Source organism: Idiotropiscis lumnitzeri, chromosome 18 (assembly GCF_059441095.1).
Source record: "Idiotropiscis lumnitzeri isolate Australia: NSW breed Sydney's pygmy pipehorse chromosome 18, RoL_Ilum_1.0, whole genome shotgun sequence".
In the NCBI taxonomy this organism is placed as follows: Eukaryota; Metazoa; Chordata; class Actinopteri; order Syngnathiformes; family Syngnathidae; genus Idiotropiscis; species Idiotropiscis lumnitzeri.
In genome coordinates, this window is record NC_142408.1 from 2703094 (window position 1) to 2724046 (window position 20953).

General features: G+C 40.4%; 2 protein-coding genes across 5 annotated transcripts in view; both read left to right on the plus strand.

Moving 5' to 3' along the window:
* wdr7 (WD repeat domain 7) overlaps window positions 1-2319 on the plus strand; it is a 37327-nt gene extending 35008 nt beyond the window's left edge. For all 4 annotated transcript variants that reach the window (XM_088281413.1, XM_088281416.1, XM_088281415.1 and 1 more), the window contains one exon: window positions 38-2319. In XM_088281413.1, coding sequence (XP_088137539.1) covers window positions 38-241 — 204 coding nt within the window. In that variant the 3' untranslated portion in view covers window positions 242-2319. The remainder of the gene's footprint in view (window positions 1-37) is intronic.
* txnl1 (thioredoxin-like 1) overlaps window positions 1-20953 on the plus strand; it is a 139526-nt gene that overhangs the window by 38888 nt on the left and 79685 nt on the right. The gene's annotated exons all lie outside the window — the stretch shown is intronic.

The following is a 20953-nucleotide window of genomic DNA, read 5'->3' on the forward strand; positions in this document are numbered from 1 at the left end:
AAGAGTTAATTTTTTTTTTTTAAATTGCCCAACTCAGATGAACACCAGTCTGCTGGGAAGCATTGGGATGTTGAACTCAGCGCCGCAGCTGCGCTGCATTAAGACCTACCAGGTTCCTCCGGTGCAGCCGGCATCTCCTGGCTCCCAGAACCACTTGAAGCTGGCCCGGCTTATCTGGACCTCCAACCGGAACGTCATCCTGATGGCACACGACGGCAAGGAGCACCGCTTCATGGTTTAAATGCCGTTGGCGCTCTGAAGTTTAGTTTTCGTTCTTGTATAGATCACATCAAGTTTTTTGTGAAAAAGTGATTACGCTGGACAATGACGTTTTAGTTTCCAAATCTTGTAGAATGAAGGCTCTAAAGCAACCAAACCATTTTTTTTTAATAGGAATGATCTGAAGTCTTACAATTAGGAAAGAAAGAAGCCACTTTTAAATTTCTCCCACAGTGAAGCTCACTTGATGATATATTTATTTGCTGAAACACAAAGCTCACATTATCATTTGTGTTAATGTCGTGTTTGTAATTTATAACTTCTAATCATTCCTAATTTTTTTTTTGTTTGTTTTCCTCCTTCGTCATCAGTTGTCCAGGCGTTCATTTCTATTTATTTCATGTCAAACGAATAAACTCATTGAACAGTGGTAGGATGAGCTTTAAAAATCTTGGCTGTTCAGACATTTCAAGGAAACCGAGATCGTGTTTTATCGTGCCGATGACGCGTTTCTTTATTCTACTAAATGAAATCGCTTCGTACTTGTACAGTATTATTAGCGCTTCCATATAAGGTCGTCTCGAGTTAATCTCGCGCGTCATATTTGTCTCCTGTGGTGAATGAGACTGCCTGAATCCCAGCATGGCAACGACTTTGTCTTGTTATCCAGTTTGAATCACATGCAAATGACATCACTGCTATTTCTGGCTACAAGCAACACCACGCAAAATAGTGTTTTGTTTTGTTTTACTCAAATAATTGTTTCGGTCTGGACCCTTTTTGCTTATTAAAAATTCATTCCATGCAACTTTTATGCAGAAAGAGGTAAATATTCATGGATATGTGTATATGATATATTTATAATACATTTAAATTGTCATCTCATATATAGTGTAAATGTAGTTTTCGAAACTATTTCTTATTGTGTTTACCAATTACCCCTTCCACTCTCCTGGCAGTCCTCGGTTCCTCCCTCTGTTTTCAGTCAGTTTGCAGAGGCGGTGTGGGAAAAGCTTCTGACACTGATACACACCTGTAAACGCAAGTGTCAAAGCTTTTCACGAGTTTCGTGTCAGTTTAGAAATCCTGTAGCTCATTCGACCGCTCTTGAGACTTCCCCACCAGTACAGTGGCTATAAAAAGTGTTCACACCCATGTTCTAATGTTAGGTTGACAAAATGATGCAATAGAAATGATTTCATGATATTTTACAAAATTGGCAAAAAAAAAAAAAATATTCGTTTGTGTTGGGGTGCAACATTTTTTGTATCAGAATCTGGCGATTGAACAGGGGTGTGTAGACTTTTTATAGCCAGTGCATTGAGATCTTAATCTTTGGTTTTCTTCAGCATGCTCAAAGGTGTGAAGAAAAAGCATTTTTTTGGTTGTTGTTGGGCCTCTCTGGGGAGTGAAGGTGAGAAAACGACGGCAAAGAGGAAGAGCTGAAGAGTAAGTAACAAGCGACGAAGCGCAGTCGTCCAAAAAAAAAAAAAAATGAAAACATTCCTTGACTGAGGAAGTGAAACCAAGTAGCCTAAGTGGCATGATGCAACGTGGTCGAAACCTTTTGCTTCGCAACGTGATCCAACATCACCTTCTTTTCACTCAACTGGATTGCATTAGCAAATTTGAACAAATCCATTTGAGCAACTTCTTTCTCCGTACGGCTGCGTCCTCAGCTTCAGCTCCGTTGTCTAGACAAAAACTAAAAAAACAATTTTCTTTTTTTTTTCCTTCTGTTTATCAAATTAGTAATAGCAAAATGCAGTAAAATGGAATCGGTTTAATATTTTAGTTTTAGTTTTAGTTTTAGTAACTATGCTTCAGTTGCTTTAGGATGAACAAAAATAGTGTAAAGGGAGGACTCGCACAGAGCGTTAGAATTATTCAATATCGATGTACCTTATCAGATGGTTTGTAAATGTATGTTGTATTTATGTGCTGTAATGATATTAACTTGTGTGTGTGTGGGGGTGTGTGTATAGAGCTTGCATGCAACTTCTGTGTAACACGGTTTGAATCCACTGTGTATGAAATAAATGTGTCGTGGTAAGCTGTGTTTTTGTTTTCAATGTGACTAATAAAGATGGAACTAAGACACATTTGTTTTTGTATCACTTTATGTTCTTCTAGTGAGCGCGTGACCAAGTACTGTAATTTGCGGACTGTAAAGCGCACCTGTATAGAAGCCGCAACATCTACATTTTGAAAAAATAATAATTAAAATAATAGTAATAATAATTAAATAATTTTTAAAACGACATAAAAGGCGCACCAGGCTATAAGCCGCAGTTTTCTGTTTTGAAAAATTAGTTTTTTACTGCTTGTACAGAACGATTGTGTGCTGTGAATGCACATAAAGGTACATAAACAGATTGTTAAAACAGTGGAGAATAAAACAGACCCAAGAAAAAAGAAAAAAAAAATTATTTAGCGGATTTTCTGGACTATAGAGCGCCCCTAGTGGTGAAAGAAAAATCCACAGAAGTGCCGCAGCGTTGTATTAGCCGCATGGTTCAAAATCGAGGAAAAAAGTAACGCACCCAAAATCCAAATGCGTGTTGTCACAATCCAAACGGTCGCAGCTCTCCGTTCTTCTTGACTTGAGGCCTTACCGCATGTGTGCAGACAAGTGTCGACATTTATTGATTAGCACACGAGTGTATCTCGTCCACCACGTGGGCCTTCAATGAACAACCCAACTGCGTGTCGACAACATGTCGGACTCTTGACTCTAAAGGGTGTTAAACGAAAAAAAAGGTCCAAAGGGTCGCTGTTCCTCATCACACTTGAACGTCTTTCGCTGCTGAGCAGATTTCACCCGTTATTGACGAGCACTCGAGTTTGCTTCCCACCCAAACCGGATTGTTTCAATAAACAATTTATGGAATCTTGATTTTTTTTCTTCTTCTTCTCAGTCCGAAACTCAAAACAGGCTTTTGCTTATAATCCGAAAGGTGAGTTATTTGAGCGTGTGTATTTTTCATTTATTGATATTCCCAAAGTTTCAGCATTCCAAATTATTTTTTGGCAAAGATAAAAAGATTAGCAAAGGCTCTGCTGTTAATCGATACGATCTCGCAACTATTGATGGATTACATGACTTATTTATTTTGCATGGGTAATATTTGTTTGTGCTGTGAAAAGTATTAGTATATGAAATAAATTACTGTAAATTATTCACACACTTTTGTTGTTAAACTAAGATTTTCTGAATAAGATTTAAGTGTAAAAATAAGCTATTCAAAGTTCACTTGAAGGTCAAAGATGCAATGCGAGCCTCACGGAGTTACTACCTAACACTTTCTGTGATAGTTTATTTATTAAAAAAAGTACAATTTTTGTCATTCCATTGAATCCGTTTTCTCCCTCTGCGCTGTGTTTTGGACTTGAAAGCCTCGCCGCAGCCTACACGGAGCCCTTTTATAGCTACAAAGCATTTTAAGTGCCGTGTTTATCCGCCGTTCTCAGCGGCTCCTGACCCATCTCAACATGGCCGCCAGTTGTTCTTAATCCTGAGAAAGAATCTGCGCATACTTAAACATGGGACAAAGTCCTCGCATGTCAACGTTTAAAACAAATTCGAAAGAAAGTCGATGTTAAGTGGCGGGCGAGGACGAGATCAAAAGCGGACTATATGTGTGTTTAGCGCCGACAAGCTCGGAGTTTGTTCCTCAAGTTGGTGAGGATGAAGAGAAAGTGGAGCGAGAGGAAGAACAGATGAGAGAAGTGGAGCGGGTGGGCTTTAGATTTCGATTAGTTAAGAGCAGAGAGGCTGTGATTCTGCTCAGCTGGAAAGCAAAAGTATCGACGTGGAGTCAGAGAACCTCGGTTTCCCCGAGCTTCCCTCCCCTATAGTCCCTCAGGTGGGCATTAAAACCTCGCCGAGCGATGGAGGATGGACGGGTGGAAGCCCCCGAGAGCCCGGCCGGCGCTTTGATTCACCGGGGTTTCTCACATCAACTGCTGGGAGTACGCCGGGCCGCCGCTTTTTTTTTTTAAAAGCACCGCGCTGTCCAAAATTAATCACTGCCGCTTTACTTTTCAATTATCAATTCTTTGTTGAGCCACAGTGCAGCTTATCGTCGGCTTAATGTTACTAACAGCGTTTAAGGTGCTGGAGTTTGTAGGTCGGCACAGGGGGGGGGGGGTTTATTTTATTTTATTTTTTTTTTTTGTTTAAGGACGATCATGAGCTTATTACATTTCATGATATGATCCTGCAAGTACAGAGAAATGATGATGCCGAGTTTCGAGTGTTTTCATTTGCTCTTGTGTGATGAATTAAATTTTTATTTTCAATATTACAACAAAGCTTTGACTTTTGTCTAAGTTCTCATGCATCAATAAATATCTATTTTTTAAACATATAAAATAATTTCAGGGTGGCAGTCAAAGTTGGTGCACAAGTATGACCACACGGAAAGGAATATTGTCATGATGCTGTATTTTAATTATTTTATACACAAAAATGTGGTTCTTATGAGTGGCTGATCATCCATTTTTTTGTTTTTCGGCCTCATTCAAAAAATGTGTTGGTAAGGCAGCCCTTTTGGATCGATGGCCCACTGTTACATCACAATGTGGCTAATTTACATAATAACTGCCTCCGCACCGAGCTTCTCAGATGGGCAACAGATAGAACGTGTTTAAAGCATGCAATAATTCCTGATTGATGATTGACACCTCGCCTGTCACACTTTCTCTGATTCGTTGATTTTTCACAAAGTGATTTTTAAATCATTTTTTAATGTGTTACTGTCCGGTTTATATGAAGTTTAGACAAACAGTGAGTAAAAAAAAATAAAATATCCATTTTCCTTCTCATTCCCACTTGTTTGCATTTGTGCTTTGAATTTGAATACAGGATTAAAACAGTCCCCGCCCACTTAAAGATCTTCATCCCTACAAACGGTTTTAAGTGCTGCCCTTATCCACCCATATCTTTTCTCAGCGCCTCTTGACACATCTCCACACGGCAGCCGCCAACCTGCTAAATTCTCATTAATCCCCAGAAAGAATCTGTGCATACTTAAACGTGGGAGGAACCAACGGCGAAATTGCAAATTCTACAATGCCATCACACTTTAAAAGAAAATCAAATCCGACCATCATTTTCTGCCTCATAGCAAACATAACAAGAAACAACAAATGACAAAGAAGAAACGCAAAGTTGTCACCTCAAGGTTCTAAATGTCCTGTTTGGCAGATTCCTCAAGTCTATTCAAGCCGGAAAGTCAACGACGGCGACGGCGACGGCGGCCAGCGGGATGTGACCGGCGTGAACATGGACTGGTTAAGGTTGAAGATTGGTGCGAGTGTACGGATCAATACACTTTCAGATCAGACACAGAACCGAACACTTAAAAAGAGAGACCGAGATAGGCCGGAAAGAAGAAATGACCACTCTTTAATTTCCAGGAATTCTTTTTTTTTGTTGTTGTTTGAAGGTGATGGTTTGCAACAATTTTTTATTTATTTTTTTACAAATAAAGACTGTAACAAACAAGTTGAAACAACAATGCAAAATGACAGGAAACAACAAAAATATGAAATGAAGAGGATAATCTGTTGGGGATAAATACTCCCCTCAAAAAATATGCAAACATTTTTTGGCATGAAAAGAGAATGAGAAAACATCATTCCCGCCTTTATTTTGAGGTATTTTCTTCTGTTTTTTACAACCACAGAAGTCCTTCGAGTTGGACAGATGCGCTTGTTGTTCCGGGTCATGAGCAGATCCTTCTTTTCCACTGAAACACCTTCCCGTCACTTCGATGAAAAGATTGTTTTTGTCCTGTCAGTCTCTCTTCATGTATGATTTTCTTTTTTTCTGTCGCCTTTAACCAATTCTTGCCTGGCTTTTCTGTTCCGTGTCACTTTAGTTTTGCTTGATGACTCTCATTTGCCCCACTGTCATTGTTTGGTACTACAACGTCAGTGCTTTGCAATTATTTTCTGTTATGACCCCCCCAGGAAGAAGAAAATAATTCACGCCCCCTACCCCCTCCCCCCTCCCCACTACCACCCTCACTCCGCCGCAACTCTAAATAATCGCATTTTCGTTGCAAAACAAAACCTACATCGTAGAGTTAATGCTTGCTGCGCACAATGGGTAAGGAGAGCGCCACTGCCAACTAGTGGAGCGGAGGTGTAATTACACTTAATGGTCGTACGGCGGAGAAAAAAAACATGTCCCCCAGGTTGACACGCGCCTCCCTCAGCCTCGCACTGTGAGATGGAGGCAAGAAGTAGAAGAAGCACTGCGTCGCAACAGTGCATTGATGTGTGAAGACTCGAGGAGGTGCAGGAAGTTAACAGAGGACCATTTAGGGAGCATGGGAGCGAGCCAGAAAGGAAAGTAGAGAAAGCGGAAAACGACGAACTGGAGGATGGACAGTAAAAAAAAAATAAAAAAAAAACAACAGGAAGGGAAATGAAAGCCAAAGGAGGACTAGATGGAAGGATGAGAAGTGAGGTGAGAAGACCGTTTTATAAAAAGTCAACCGGCACTTTGGATTCCCCAGACTGCATCTCATCGTTGCGCACACACACGTACGAGTACGTTATGGGCTAAGTGAGTCCGGCGGCCCCTTCCGTGTTCGCCTAACACTTCACTTCCGGTCCTTGGAGACATTTAGAGAGCTGTGTGCGGAGGTTTTATTTTGCAAGTCTGATTTTGACAACATGGGAATGACAGTGCGAGTAATGGTCCCGTTAGACAATACAATATATGTATATATGTGTGTGTGTGGGGGGGGGGGTGCGTGTGCGTGTGCGTGTGTGCGCGTGTGTGACTGCAATGTGGTTGTGTTTTTGTCCATTAACAGCTAATAGCATTCCTGTTTCTTCATTATCACTAATGGATGGGACTCGGCGGACACACATACACACCTAAACACGCACACACACACACACACACATTAATATATAGTCGGGTATACGACGGAAGCAGATCTAATTCTAATAAGTGGAATGTCGAAGTTAGATGAAAGTGTGAGAGAGTTGATTACTTGCTCTTGACTCATTACTTGAAGATTACAAGTTACTTTAATCGTCGCATTCAGCAGATACTAACAACCCTGCTTAGCATAAAAATCGCACCAAGTTTTACCACTTAATCGGAAGTGGTATTTAAGAATAAAGTTCGTTTTTATTTAAAAAATAAAATAAAAAAGACATAATTTTTTATGTAGAATAATTGCCTGAATTTAAAACAAAAAGTCTTTTCTGGATTTCGTTTAACATAAATGGGTTATTTGCCATCGATAAAAGTTCAGCGTGTTTTTTAATTTAGTAACCGCGCCACCCTTCACTGGCCATTCCTGCCGCACATCTGCAAATTTTCTCACAAAAAGTAGACTAGATTTTAGACTCCCAAAAAGCAGGTCTAACTCCAGGCGCAGGTGGCGTAACAAGCAGGCAAATTCATTCATTCATAAATATGATGCCAGCGTGGGACAATCATTGTAGAAATCAATTCATTGAACAGATTATAATCATTAGCGTCTTAAAAATATTTTCATAGCACCCCCGACACTATTGTAGGGAAGGACGACACGCAGTCGCCTGATCGGGCGCACACGGCGGTTTTGACCAATTGCATTATTTTTTTTTTTTCCTTTCTCTATTTTCTCCCTCCGTCCCTTCTGCTTTTTTTTAAGGTCAGGATGGTGCTAAGTGTCTATCAGTGATGATGAGACTCAAGAGACTCTTTTGTTCTCAATGAGGGTGAAAATTTGAAACAGCCATCAGAGCAAACGGCGTAACCCCGCCCCCTTCTCTCCTCACCCCTGACCTCCGTCGCATCCATCCCGCCGTTCTTCATCCCATCGCTCCTTCTCGCTAACAACTCTATTGATCAGATGCACTAACAACATCTTTCATTTATTAATTATGAAGAAAAAGTCTTCCTCGGATGACTCTCCGTTCGTTCTTTGGTTCCACAAACACTCGCTTCTTCTCGAGGCTTTCAACGATCCCTGCACGAAATGTATGACCCAAGCATGTACTGAGGTGATTTAGTGATGCGAGAAAACTCATTTCCTTTTAGAAAAGAAAGCGTTTCCATCACAGTCTTGCAATCAATGCAACGCCCTGCTTATTAACATTAAACATCTGTTCTTAATCATTGGATTTTAAATTATAATTTTTTTTTTGGTTCTCATTTCCTGAATGGAATACGCTTTTGAACCGCCACATAACAACGTTTTTTGCATACCAACACACCTGAAGGTTGGTACGGTATGAGACAAAGATCTGCTATTTTCATATCAATATCAAAGACTGTGTGACTCTCCATTGGCCGGGAAATGAGCTGTGTTCGCACCCACAACAGCGCAATCGCCCGGTCCACCTGTGCCTGTCTATAAAACTATGAAAAGAAAGAATGTTTGCGCTAGACTTGAAGTCAGCTGGAATAGGCTCCAGCAACCGCAAAGGAAGAAATTGGAAGAGGAATTGGCCTAGTGGTTGAATGAATATAATGAAGTGAAAGGGCCCCAGGAAAGAGCCTTGAGGAACGCCAGATAATAATCACTGAGGTCATTGACGCACTTCAGCGGTTGAGCGTGCTTTGCTATGGCATGATATTATCGCTGAGTAGTTCCCTTCTGCGGACACGAACAGATGCCAGTGATGTGATGCTTCTGCTAAATGACAAATTTATATGGATTATATGAAAAAAAGAAGATATTAGAGTTGAAGTGCTTTTGCTGAGAGGGCAAGCAGTTTTCACGTGGGCCCGCACGACTGACTGATCCGTTTCCTTCTTTTTTTTTGTCTCCTTGTTGTCTGATTGTTGTGCGAGTCCAGCATTCGCATGTTTGTTTTGTGCACTTTGTGTGTCTTAAGTCTTCATTGATTTGAGGGACGAGTGCTGACAGCCTGACAAATCGCCTTTTTATTAAGTGTCCGTCTGTGCCCGGTAGGTCAGAAATTGCAGAGAAGAACAATTCAATTTGATTGAATATGCTTCTCATTCCCCTCCGGGCTCGTTTTGATTACAAGCATAAAAACACTGATTAAAGACAAAACAGAGATCAACTCGGCTGGCGGCAAATCGGTTTGCATCGCTCCCTGGCTTCATGTATCCAAGCAGCCTCTTCTCATGAGTTTGATGTGTGAAATGCAACTTTCTAGAGTACTTGAAAATACTTTGTTGACACTTTGATCATAAATATGGAATCGAAAAATATCAGTATATCGCAAAGGTTTTGGAAGTAAAGCACGTGCTTATAATGTTTTTTTTTTTTCATTGTTCCCATTAGCGTGTAGTTGGCACATTGCGTGATTATTAATATGATGGCTTTTGTTAAATATTTGAGACAAAAATATTTATTTTTTAGGAAGTTTTTAAAAGCTAAGCAAAATGTATTTGCTTTTGCACGACTGGATTTTTACTTTTTAATTTTGTTAAAGGTTTTCTTATTTGTGTGTTTAGTTTTGAAAAAATAGCCAGTAGTTCCGTAGTTACAAAAAAAATAATTTTTTTCCAATTTTGTTAAAGGTTTTCTAATTTGTGTGAGGAGTTTTGGAAAAATTGCCAGTAGTTCCGTAGTTACAAAAAAAATATTTTTTTTCAATTTGGTTGAAGGTTTTCTTATTTGTGTGAGGAGTTTTGCAAAATTAGCCAATCGCTACTAAAAATGGCTAAAGCTTCCAAAATGTATTTATTTTTTTATCCTGTACTGTGCTTTTTTATTTTTTCTCCTTGACACTCATTAGCTTTCTCTCACTCTGTTGTCCTCTGCCTCACCCTTGTATGACTGCCCCCCTCAAGGGTGCTGTCACTTGACAGTTCAGTGACATGACAACCATTTAAAGGCTAATTAATCAAGCTCCAGTTGATGGGTAATATCCTGAGCTACTCGGGGTGAAACTGCGAGTGCCGTGTACGAGCGAGAGAGAGAGAGAGTCGGCGAATGAAAGGCGATGGGACGATATTCATGCATACATTTTGGAACCAACAATTCATCTGCAGGAAAGTAGTCGTCGAAGCAACAGGTACGATAATGGCCACAATTTGTAAGCTGTTTCAACCGATCAGAAATCTGAAGAAAGTCAAGCCTGGAAAAGACCCCAAAAATGTTCAATTAGAAAAGGGAAAGGCAAGCAGGACCCCAGACTGGTTGCCAGCCAATCACAAGGCACAAAAAGACAAACGATCATTCACACCTAACCAAATTTGAAAGCAGCGGTGAATGATGATTTTCCAACTTAAATATATACAGCGGACCCCCACTATCGGGAAAATAACAAAAATCTATGCATGATTGATGCCCATTGAAATGCATTGGAACATTTTAGATTGAATATTGTTTATTTTTTTATTTTATTTTTTAATAAATCCCCAAATTCTTTCAAAAAAGCTGACAAACCTCCAATATGTTTTTTTTTTTTTTTTTTTTTTTTTTTTACAGAAGTGGGGTCGACCCTAGATGAATCTGAGGTCTACTGTGCATATGCTGGGGTCCATTTTAGTTGAGGAAGCATTTTATTTTCCAATTCCCCTCAAAAAAATATTTAACTTTTTTTTTTTTTATTGCATTTTTTTTCCAATTCCCCTCAAAAAATATTTAACTTTTTTATTTTTTTTATTTTTTTTTTATTGCATTTTTTTTCCAATTCCCCTCAAAAAAATATTTAACTTTTTTTTTTTTTTTTTTTTTTTTTATTGATCCAAAAGCCACTCATAGTATGGGCACAGGCCACATGTTTCCCATCTTGATGAGAACGCATAAACTCCAAACAACTTGCCCACTGTGCCGCTGAATAAATAAGAATAACCATTATGTACGTGTTTCCAAGTGGGAAAAAAAAAAAAAATCAAAGTAAACAGAACCGAAGCACAGTCAGTCTTACCGACTAAGCCCCCAAAAATAGCAACTCTCACTTGCCGTTCAATCCAAATGAAACATTGCATAGCATTTCCATTTTATACCGAGAACATCCCTTATTAGCGTGTAATAAATGGTCCAACATGTTTCCCTCGGTGATCTTTGCTCTGACTGTACGTATTATTGCTACAATAAGAACACATGCAGCACTCGTATGCCCTGCAGTGAAAGTTGTCAGCCCTCTAAAAATAAATGTGATCACTGTGGGGGGTCCTGGACCCTTTGGGCTGACTGAATGGATGTATTGATGAGAGGGGAAGAGAGGAAAACTCACACACACACGCACGAGCAGCTAGATGTTGGCGCTACTGGCTTGAGGCCACAGTAAACCTATTGATCGGTTGTTTTCAGCCCATCTCTCCACGCACTCACGCACACACAAGGTGAGAAATGCTATCACTGCGCTTCCTTTTGTTTTGTATTCTCTTTTTGTCTCCAGCCATGCCTTCATTTAACCTTCCTTAAAATCTAATAGATGGACAGCGCTCACCCGACTGGGAAACACACACACACACACACACACACACACACGCTAACAAATGAAGCGTTCGAACCCTGGGGCAAGCCTTTCGGTGATGTATGACTATTTTTGGGGGGGGTTATTAGGTGCTGGAAGAGTCCATCATCTTGTTGATTTATTCGCGTATTTAAGGTTGCATTCCCGCATCCCACGAAGGGAAGTGATTGATTGATTTGGGAATTCTCATTTGTATGGCTTCAAACTTTTTCTTTTTGTTTTTGTACACTTCTCGAACAGATGCAAGCGTCTAACAAACAAACTGGCGCGCTCTCGTGTGTGTGCGTGCGTGTGTGTGTGTGTGTGTGTTTACTCGCTAATTCCCTTCCAGTGTGTGAGGGCATGGGAACGGCAATGGAATCAAATAGAGCATGAGGGCTGACTTCCCGTGGGTGCATCCACATGACTGACAGCTCAAACATCAACCCCCCCCCCCCCCCAACTGAAATCACCTGAAAGGAAAACACTGCTTTCTGCTTTCCCTCAGCCGGTGTTTATCCGTTCATGTCAAGTCGATGATGATGCAGCTTTGCCGGATGTCAGATGTGCTCCGGAGTATCAATCGCTGCACGTTTTCCAATGACTGCCGATTAAGTACGCGTTACATCATTTTGCTGTTTTCAGTTCACGATAAGAAACACGCTGTGATATAATCGGAGGCTTCGGGAGTTTGTCGAGTGAAATGGATAAAAAAAAATGAATGAGCAAAAAATATTTTTTTTACTTTTAAGATTGACGCTCTGCATGTCAACAGAAAATATGAAGACAGATGCGATGCTGTGAGGGGTCATCAAATGTGCTGTAGGATATGATTCCATTTTACTTGCTTGGGCAGATAAATGTTATATTTTTTTCAGAAATGAATATATCTTTGTTCATTTAGGAGTGACACATAAATTAAAACAATGAGCATGGTCTTCCATTAGATGGCAGAAGGTCCTCACTAGTCACATTTCTTTGGTTAGATTTTTGGAAAGTCAAATATTTGAAAAAAATATTTATATATTTGTCTTTTTAGCGGAAATGTTCCTTTTTATAATAAAAAAAAAAAATCACAAATAAGCAAAACAATATTGTGTAAGAGGAATTTTGGTGTTGAATTTGAATTTGACAAATTTTAAAATGAATGTACCACAAATTATTCCCCAAAAAATTAAAAACATTTTTATATCAAATTACAGCATCCCATTAGCCGTGAGCTTTTATGTCATTTTTTATGTCAGAAATGAACAAAAAAAATTAATATATTATAATTGTTGATGAATTATGGCCTTAAAAAAAATAGACGTCAAAACTATGATCAAGTGGAGAGTACCCATCCGGGATTATTCTTAAAAATTGCCGGCCCCCCAAAAATTTTCATTCACAGATGATGGAGGCCTGACTTTGAAGTTTTTCTCGTTTCTTCTGGAATGAAGAACATCCAAACTGGCCCAGATTGGACTGGAAACGGAAATTGAATCCCAGGCAGGTGGACAAAGTAGCCGGTGACTTCGAGTCCGAGATCTGAAATTTCAGACTTTCCCGTTTGTCGGACCGCTGCGATAATTAACGAACAAAATCATTGACCACTAATAGAAGAAGTGCAATGAAGGTGCCGCACACATTTTGTATGATCGCCAAGTACTTTTAGCGACGGGAGAAAAAAAAAATGACATGAAATGGCTGCGGAGGACGAGAACAGAACCAAAATGGCCGCCGTGTTCTTCATCATCGATGGGAAGCCCGACAAGATCCAAACGTATGATTTGCCCTCTCCATCCATGTCCCATAATTCACCAGCACGCCTGCCGTTCGCTGTCACCACGCAAGGACCGCGATTGAAATACAGCCGCTTGGGCGTCCCTGTGGCCCTCTACAAAACAATGTTAAGCGGGAAAAATGGCCGCAGCCGGCGTGAGGTTAATAGAGTACGCCTCCTCTTTTAATTGGAAAAGTTAAACGAGGCGACGGGGCAAAGATGTTATTACAACGAATGAGACGGGAGCAGGGAGATGAATCGTGGCCTCGGAGGGAGGTTAATGAGCGCACAAGGGAGCAGGGAGGAGACTGGACAAGAGGGTCACCTTTTTTTTTTTCAAGACGATTCAAATGGAGGAACAGATAGGGACAAAAAAAAATAGAGAATACGACCTACCTTGACATTTGCTAATGATTTCATTTAGCAATCTTTTATGCCCGTTTGTACAACCAATCCCGTATACAAGTGATGTCATGTCAAGTCATGACATGAAACAAGACAATTAAAAAAAAAAAAAAAAAAAATGTGGTCCGGATAGAAAATGATCAAATTGAAGCACTCCAGTCACGTAGTGACGCCCTCACCGCAAACTTTATACGCCGCAAGCCGCCTCTACACACCCTACCCCGTCACCTCACCAGAAAAGAACCATAATCGAAAGCAGGAGTCACCAACTCAAGTCCTTGAGGGCACCCTGCATCTTTTCGATGTTTCCCTCCTCCAACACACATGATCAGGGTCGTGATCAGGTTTCTAAAAAGTCTGCTGATGAGCTGTACTACGACTATGTACGATGCAATCGTATTAGCCGACAGCAGTGCTTCTCAATTAATTTACGTTACGCCCCCCCAACGCCCCCCCCCCCAGCAAAATGAAAATAATTCACACACCCCCCTCACCCACTCTCCGCCCCATCTATAAATTATAGCATTTTCATTGCAAAACAAACCGTCAAACCAGTTAATACTCGCGGCGCACAATGGGCAAGGAGAGCGCCACTGCCAACTAGTGGAGCGGTAGTGCAATTACACTTTATTGTAGTACGTCGCAAAAAAAATAAAAAAATAAAAAAGCAGTCCCTCCGAGTCGAGCCCAGACGGATTAAACACATCGAATGACATCGCAGCCGCACAAAATGGGAGCCAATCAAGCGTTTCTTCTTCATTCCTGTTAAATCTCGGAAAGTGATCCACCAGCCCCCTTTTTAGCCTTGTCAGCTTTCAAAGCACCCCACCCCACGTGCCATCATTTATTCATGGTAAGAGGTCTGTCTGCATCAGACATTAGCAGCCATGTTTGTGATAAACCATTAATGATGTATTTCATTTCTCAGTAGGAAAGTGAGGCGCGTTGGGGGCCATTAATATCCGTTAATGTTAAAAGGCGGCGGAAGGAGAAGAGGTTCCTCCCCGTGAGGTGATTAGACCCCTCCATTTAGTTAGAGCACACACACACACACACACACACACACACACACACACGCGCTTTATCTTATTGTCCAATGTGCATATTTGCACGGGTGCGAAATACATGATCGATGGATACTCGCTTACTTATATTGAGGTTCGTGCCGCATTAAAATTGCCGGCAGGATACGTAACCTGACTCTTCGACTATGTCTGCATGTATATTTTGTTTTTCTAGCCACTTTATAAAAATTTTGAGCTACTCATTTCATCAATTTGGATCTCCATCAGCTTTGGTGTCAATCATTTCCATGATCCCTAAAAGTTTGGTTTGTTTAAACTTGGACTGCCACGTCATTTACATATACTCAGTTCAGTTTTTTTTTATTGTTTTCGTCACAAATACGATGCATTTTTTTGTTTGAGACCTGAAGGACTAATTTGTTGTTGGTTATTCGATCCACAATCAGTTCCGGATTTATGACACGCCTAAATTTGTCTATCGTTAGTTCTGCAACGCAGATGGTTGAGTCGTCCATAAGCATTGATTGATCTTTTCTCTTTTTTTCGGGTTAATGGTTGTTTGTTAATAAATATTGAAAATAACAATGGACCTCGACAACTTCCCTGTGGCATTCCGTGATTTAAATTTGTTGTTGACAAACACTGTTCCAAAAACTTTTCGGCAAGTCAGGCCTTTTCTTCAAATCAAAATGTGTTATGATCATGTTATTATCATATAGTTTTCTGTGTTCCGATCAAATCCAGACACATTTTTGGGTTACAAACTGTGCTAGATTTCCTCCTTACGATGTATATTAACAACTTATTGGCTGTTTGGTTATTCTCACCTTTTTTTCCCCTTACGCATGACACCGATTCTAAAAATGATGTACAGCAATAATAATAATTATTTTTTGCCTAACTTAAACAATGAGTGATTTTACTATGCACAATACAGTTTATGCTGTGTTCATTTGAAATTGCATTTGAATTAAGGCCCATTCGAGGAAAAAAAACAAAAAAACAAGTCATCAGTCATCTTTGGCCTGTAGCTGTCGGCGCCTCAGTCGCAGTGTAGTAATTCAAGTGCTAATTAGTGAACAAGTGAGATTTCGCCCTCAGTGTATTCCAGCAGCCACCTGCTTGTTAAACATGCCGAGAGCAGAAATCAATAGGTCATCATCTCTACATATTAGAGCATATGAGGATGACAAGTGGGGTAGGTGGTGTGTGCCGTGTGAAGGTGAGGAAGCAAAGCTATGAGGGAGTGTTGGGGGGGGGCGGGGTCGTACGTCGCAGTATTGCAAGCGCCAGCCGGGACTTGAACTCATTCACTACCAGCCGAGTTAAAAAAAAAAGATTTTTGACGCTTATAGCCGTCATTGGTAGTGGATGAGTTAAAAGAGAAACTGACCCATCCAAGTTTTTTTTTTTCTCGATCCAGCAACACAGAGTCACGTTAGTGTCTCGTGCTCTTTGCAATAACAACAAACTGATTTGACACAAAAGAGTCATCTTTTTTTTTTTTTAAAGAAAGCCAAACAATGTTGACCAAGTCTGATTAAACTGCTGCCATCGCTGTCTCCACCTTTGGGAGGCTCGCCATTGTTTACACGCTTGTGGCTTTGTTTTCCGGACATCTAAATCATGCCTGCAGCCGACATCTCGAGCTCCTCGAATGAAGTCGGATTGGATTTCGCAGACTGATTGCCATGTTTTGCCAAGTTCTGTACATGTGGAGTCAGCTGACTGCCAGTATATGAGCACATTCATTCTGATCCTTTTAAAAAGCCACGCGTGTTGAGTACACGACTGCTCCGCATTATTTGGTATACTTTGTGTCAATATTTAGTTTCGGGCCGAGAGGACATTTTTTTTTTTTTTAATTCTGTGCTTCTAGCTTTTTCATTGTTCTCCAATCCACGGCGATAGGAATAATCAGAAAGTCAACACCTATGTCACGGATGGCTAATCTTGTTAACTGCAAAGAAACAATGGCTTGCTTGTCACCGAGTCACACTCACTGATTCAATTACTCGACATTGTGAACAGTTATGGTGCAAAAACTAGTATTTGTGGAGATATTGATTGTAATGTTGCAGGCCACTTCTTGATAAATGACTTAAATGTATCATCTAATTAAAAAAATAAATAAATAAATAAGAAATAAATAAACAATAAACAAATATATATATATCTTACTCTGTTTATATAGCCTCGTTAACCAAACGCTAACCCCTAACCCCTAACCCTAACTCTCACCCTAAACCTAAAAGCCAATTTAACACTAACCTTAAACCTTAACCCTAATTCGAGAACCTAGTGGGTTCGCCCTACCCCTAACCATGCAGATATTGATTCATAGCTTTAAAGGTAGTTGAATAGACCGCTCTTACATTTTTATATCCAATTTCTGACCCGCCTAATATTCAGTCTCATTTCAATTCTTTGTGTATTCAGGTGTAACCAAAATTAATGTGGATTTATATCAGTAGGTTTCTTTGGGGATTATGGAAAACAGATTGTTTGATGGAAATGAAGCAATACGAGTTCCATTGTCTCCTCCTTCGGCGTGCTTCGTGGCTCTTATCTATTTATTCCCGTCCGCCATTCGGTGTCAATCACACCCTCTCACTAGATGCCATTTACTTCCATTTTCACTTTCATCATCTCATAATCAACATCACAGATTCTCATTTTCAGAGATGAAGTCTGGGCTGCCTCGCGTGTCTTGAATGTCCTTGTTTATTCCGTCTGAAAGAGTTATGAGAAAGTCACATGAATCCATGTTCTCATTTAAATTCTGTTGCATTTCCCACAAAAATGTCCATATATTATCCATGCGCTTCAAGAGGGGAAGCATCATGCATTTATTTTCATTTGATGTTGAATTTCATGTTGTCAACTCCTATTTTCCTTCCTTTTGTGCCATTTGTATGTTCTCCTCTTGCATGTGCTGAGGTCTAAAGACTCTAAATAATGATGATTATTTGTTAAATATCATTTTATGTTCACACTCCAATCAGAAATATTGAAGCGTTTTATATCGATAATAATGTTGGCTGGAGCCGATGACACTTTTTACAGTGTTCTTTTTGCGTGGGCGGAAGTCACTCAAACAAATCAAATGAATGGCAGTTCGCATCAGGCCGGATCAATAAAGTTTAGAGACCGACTGATGAGTGAAAACAGTCGACTTCTGACGTCTGAGGAGTAAGGACACAGACAGACACGAGGCGGCCGCTTTTTTTCTTTCTTTAAATACAACAAATGAAACGGCGAATGCTTCTTCTATACTTCTATTATACTCATCGAACAAACGGTGCAAATTCTTGACTCGAAAATATTGTTTTGTTTAATAGCTGACCGAATTTGGTCACTATTCATGCGACACGCAGAACATTTTGCAAAAAAGATTCTTGACTCCCGTTGATTAAGAGAGAAATGTGATCCAAACGGGTTTTGGTGATGCGACAGCTCAGGAGGGCACGGATGCAAGCCCGGATCACATCAGCCCCCGGGTCCTTTAATCCTGTTTAAAATCCCAGCTGTCAGCTATCTTTCATCCGATCTATAACACGAGTCTGATGCAGGAGCGGCCCCTTGTTGGAAAAAAAATGCTTTAGCGTCGCATGTGTTTGCGTTATCGTCTGATATTCCAAGTAAAAGATACATTTGGTTATATTGCGGTGTTCACGCTGATATTTTAATCACGTGACGTTAAAATGACATTGTATGCATAAAATCGTGGAAACGACTGAATAGTTTTTGTGAAATTGTGATGAAAAAGTTATGAGTTAATTGGCATATAATACCTCTCCAATACTTTTGAAAGAGCTCTTATTTGAGTTTTGCTTTTTTTTTCTACTTTTCCCAAATTCCTCAGTAATGAACGAGTATTCCTTTGTGAGCACGTGTGTTGTGATTGATGCTGGATCGCTGCGGTCACGCACCTGCTCAAATTGATTGGCCCGAGCGACTCCAATCAGCGGGCTGTGGCCGGCGCTTTATCCTCGTCCCTTTATGCTCTCGCGCACCTCCCTTCTTCACTCATCATGCCGGCCTTCCTTCCTTCAATCTCTCACTTGATGTTCTTTAACACCACCACCCCCCCCCCCCAATCCTCCACGTCGCCTTGACACACCTTATTGGTCAGCTGGGTTGCTTAGTAACAGCTCGCTTTTTTTCTCTCTCGCGCAGGTATTCCAAAGACGAGTGGCGAGCCAGGACACATCACGTGACCCATCTTCATTGCTACTACGTTTTTTTGGTTTTGTTTTTTTTTAGCCTTTTATGGGGACAACAACAGGTGTCAAACTCAAGGCCCGGGGGCCAGATCTGGCCCGCACGTTCATTTTACGTGGCCCGCCAAGGGCAAATCACGTGCATCAACTTCCTGTTTCTAGAAAATTTTCTTCACCTTTAACAACATTGAGATAGGAGATATTGCCACTGATGCGTGACCAAGTGTCCGCTTTTAAGAATAAATTGAAAAATTAGCGAAGAAACTTGTGATAAAGTCATTTGAACACACACGCTCGCGTCAGCATCGCACCCGCCCCATCCAGTTTTGTGGAACATTAGAGTTACAAAATAAAAATACAGATGTTGGGAAAAAAGTAAAAAAAAAGAAAAAGTTAATACTCCATGACAATAATTATTTACAATTGTTTTTGTTTTTTTTTGTTTCACATTATTTTATACAGCAAACCTCCCTACTTAGATACATAAGACTAAGTTTACAAACCCATCAAGAAATTCAGACGACTCATTATTATTATGATCATCATTAATAAATACTAGTTCTAGGAGGAGGTGCTTCAGAAGCACGAGTAGCAGAACAGGTCGTATTTCAATTCTTGGAAAGTCTGCTTTCCACTGTCTAAACTTTGAAGGATGGCGTCTGCTGTCCTCCATCATGACGGTTTGTGATATACTGGATATAAGAAAGCATCTCGGCACGTCCCATTGACACACTTAGACATAGGCTTTCTCCACCTTTCCCGGACTCGCTGTCTCCCTCACACACAAACATAAACACACACACACACACGCACCTCCTCATCCTCTGAAAGGAACAGGTTCAATCTCGAGGTTGGGATGATGAATTATGAAATCTGGTGACTTCAATGTGAACCTGGACACACTGTGAGGGAGGCTTCGTCTTCAACTTCCAACAACCTAAGTATAAAAGGAAAAAAAATGAAGTGATGAAAAAAATACACACAATGATTTGTTGCAAAAGAAATTGCGGGGGGGGCATGGAAATTAAAGAATATTTGGGTCATTTTCATATAATGTACAACTGCAGTGTGAGTTTTCAAATGTTTGTGGTTTCTTGCTCGTTGTGTTTTCCACTTGAAAACATTGAAAATGGCGCCGAAAGCCGCACATGTTGCTGGGCGCGTAGAAGATACATCAGATGAGAGATATTAGGCGTGAGGAGCTTAATCTGTGTGTCTGTTTGACAGGATTTACAAAGCCTAAAGACGTGCGCACGAGTGTGTGGGCTCAATCCGGCATTAAGACCAGCGGAAAGGTCACGGATGAAATGTCAGCGGCAGTGACAGCCTGTCTATCAGATGTCTTTATGCCAATTGCTGTCTGTCTGTCTGATTTTTTTTTTTAAACAATCATGAAGTTTGAAAACTAAGACGACGAACAGAGCCTTTCCTTCAATCCCAGATTATTTTACACAATGTCAAACGTCCAATGGATGGAAGGTGGATCGCTTTTGACTTTTCAGCACAATGAGAGTGTCCGCGTGTACGACACACCCTGAAGTGGTCGCGAGCCAATCGCAGGGCACACAGAGACGAACAACCATCCGCGCTCACACTCGTACCTCGGGGCAATTTAGAGTGTTCAATCAAGGCCGGAGCCGGGATTGAACCCACAACCTCCACATTGTGAGGCCATCGTGCTGACCAGTCGGGCATGCCAGTCAATTTTCTCAGGACCTTTGTTGTAAAAGTGGGCAACTGTGGAAAAACTCAGTCACACCAATACGGCACAGTTCACGAAAACTATAAAAATAATTTAAAAAAATACTCGTTACTTTTATACTTAAGTAGCTCAAAGTCTGCAGTTTTACATAAGTAAAGGGATTTAATCAGAACGTATACTAATATTTATTTATTTAAAAAAATACTTCTGCTGAGTGTGACTA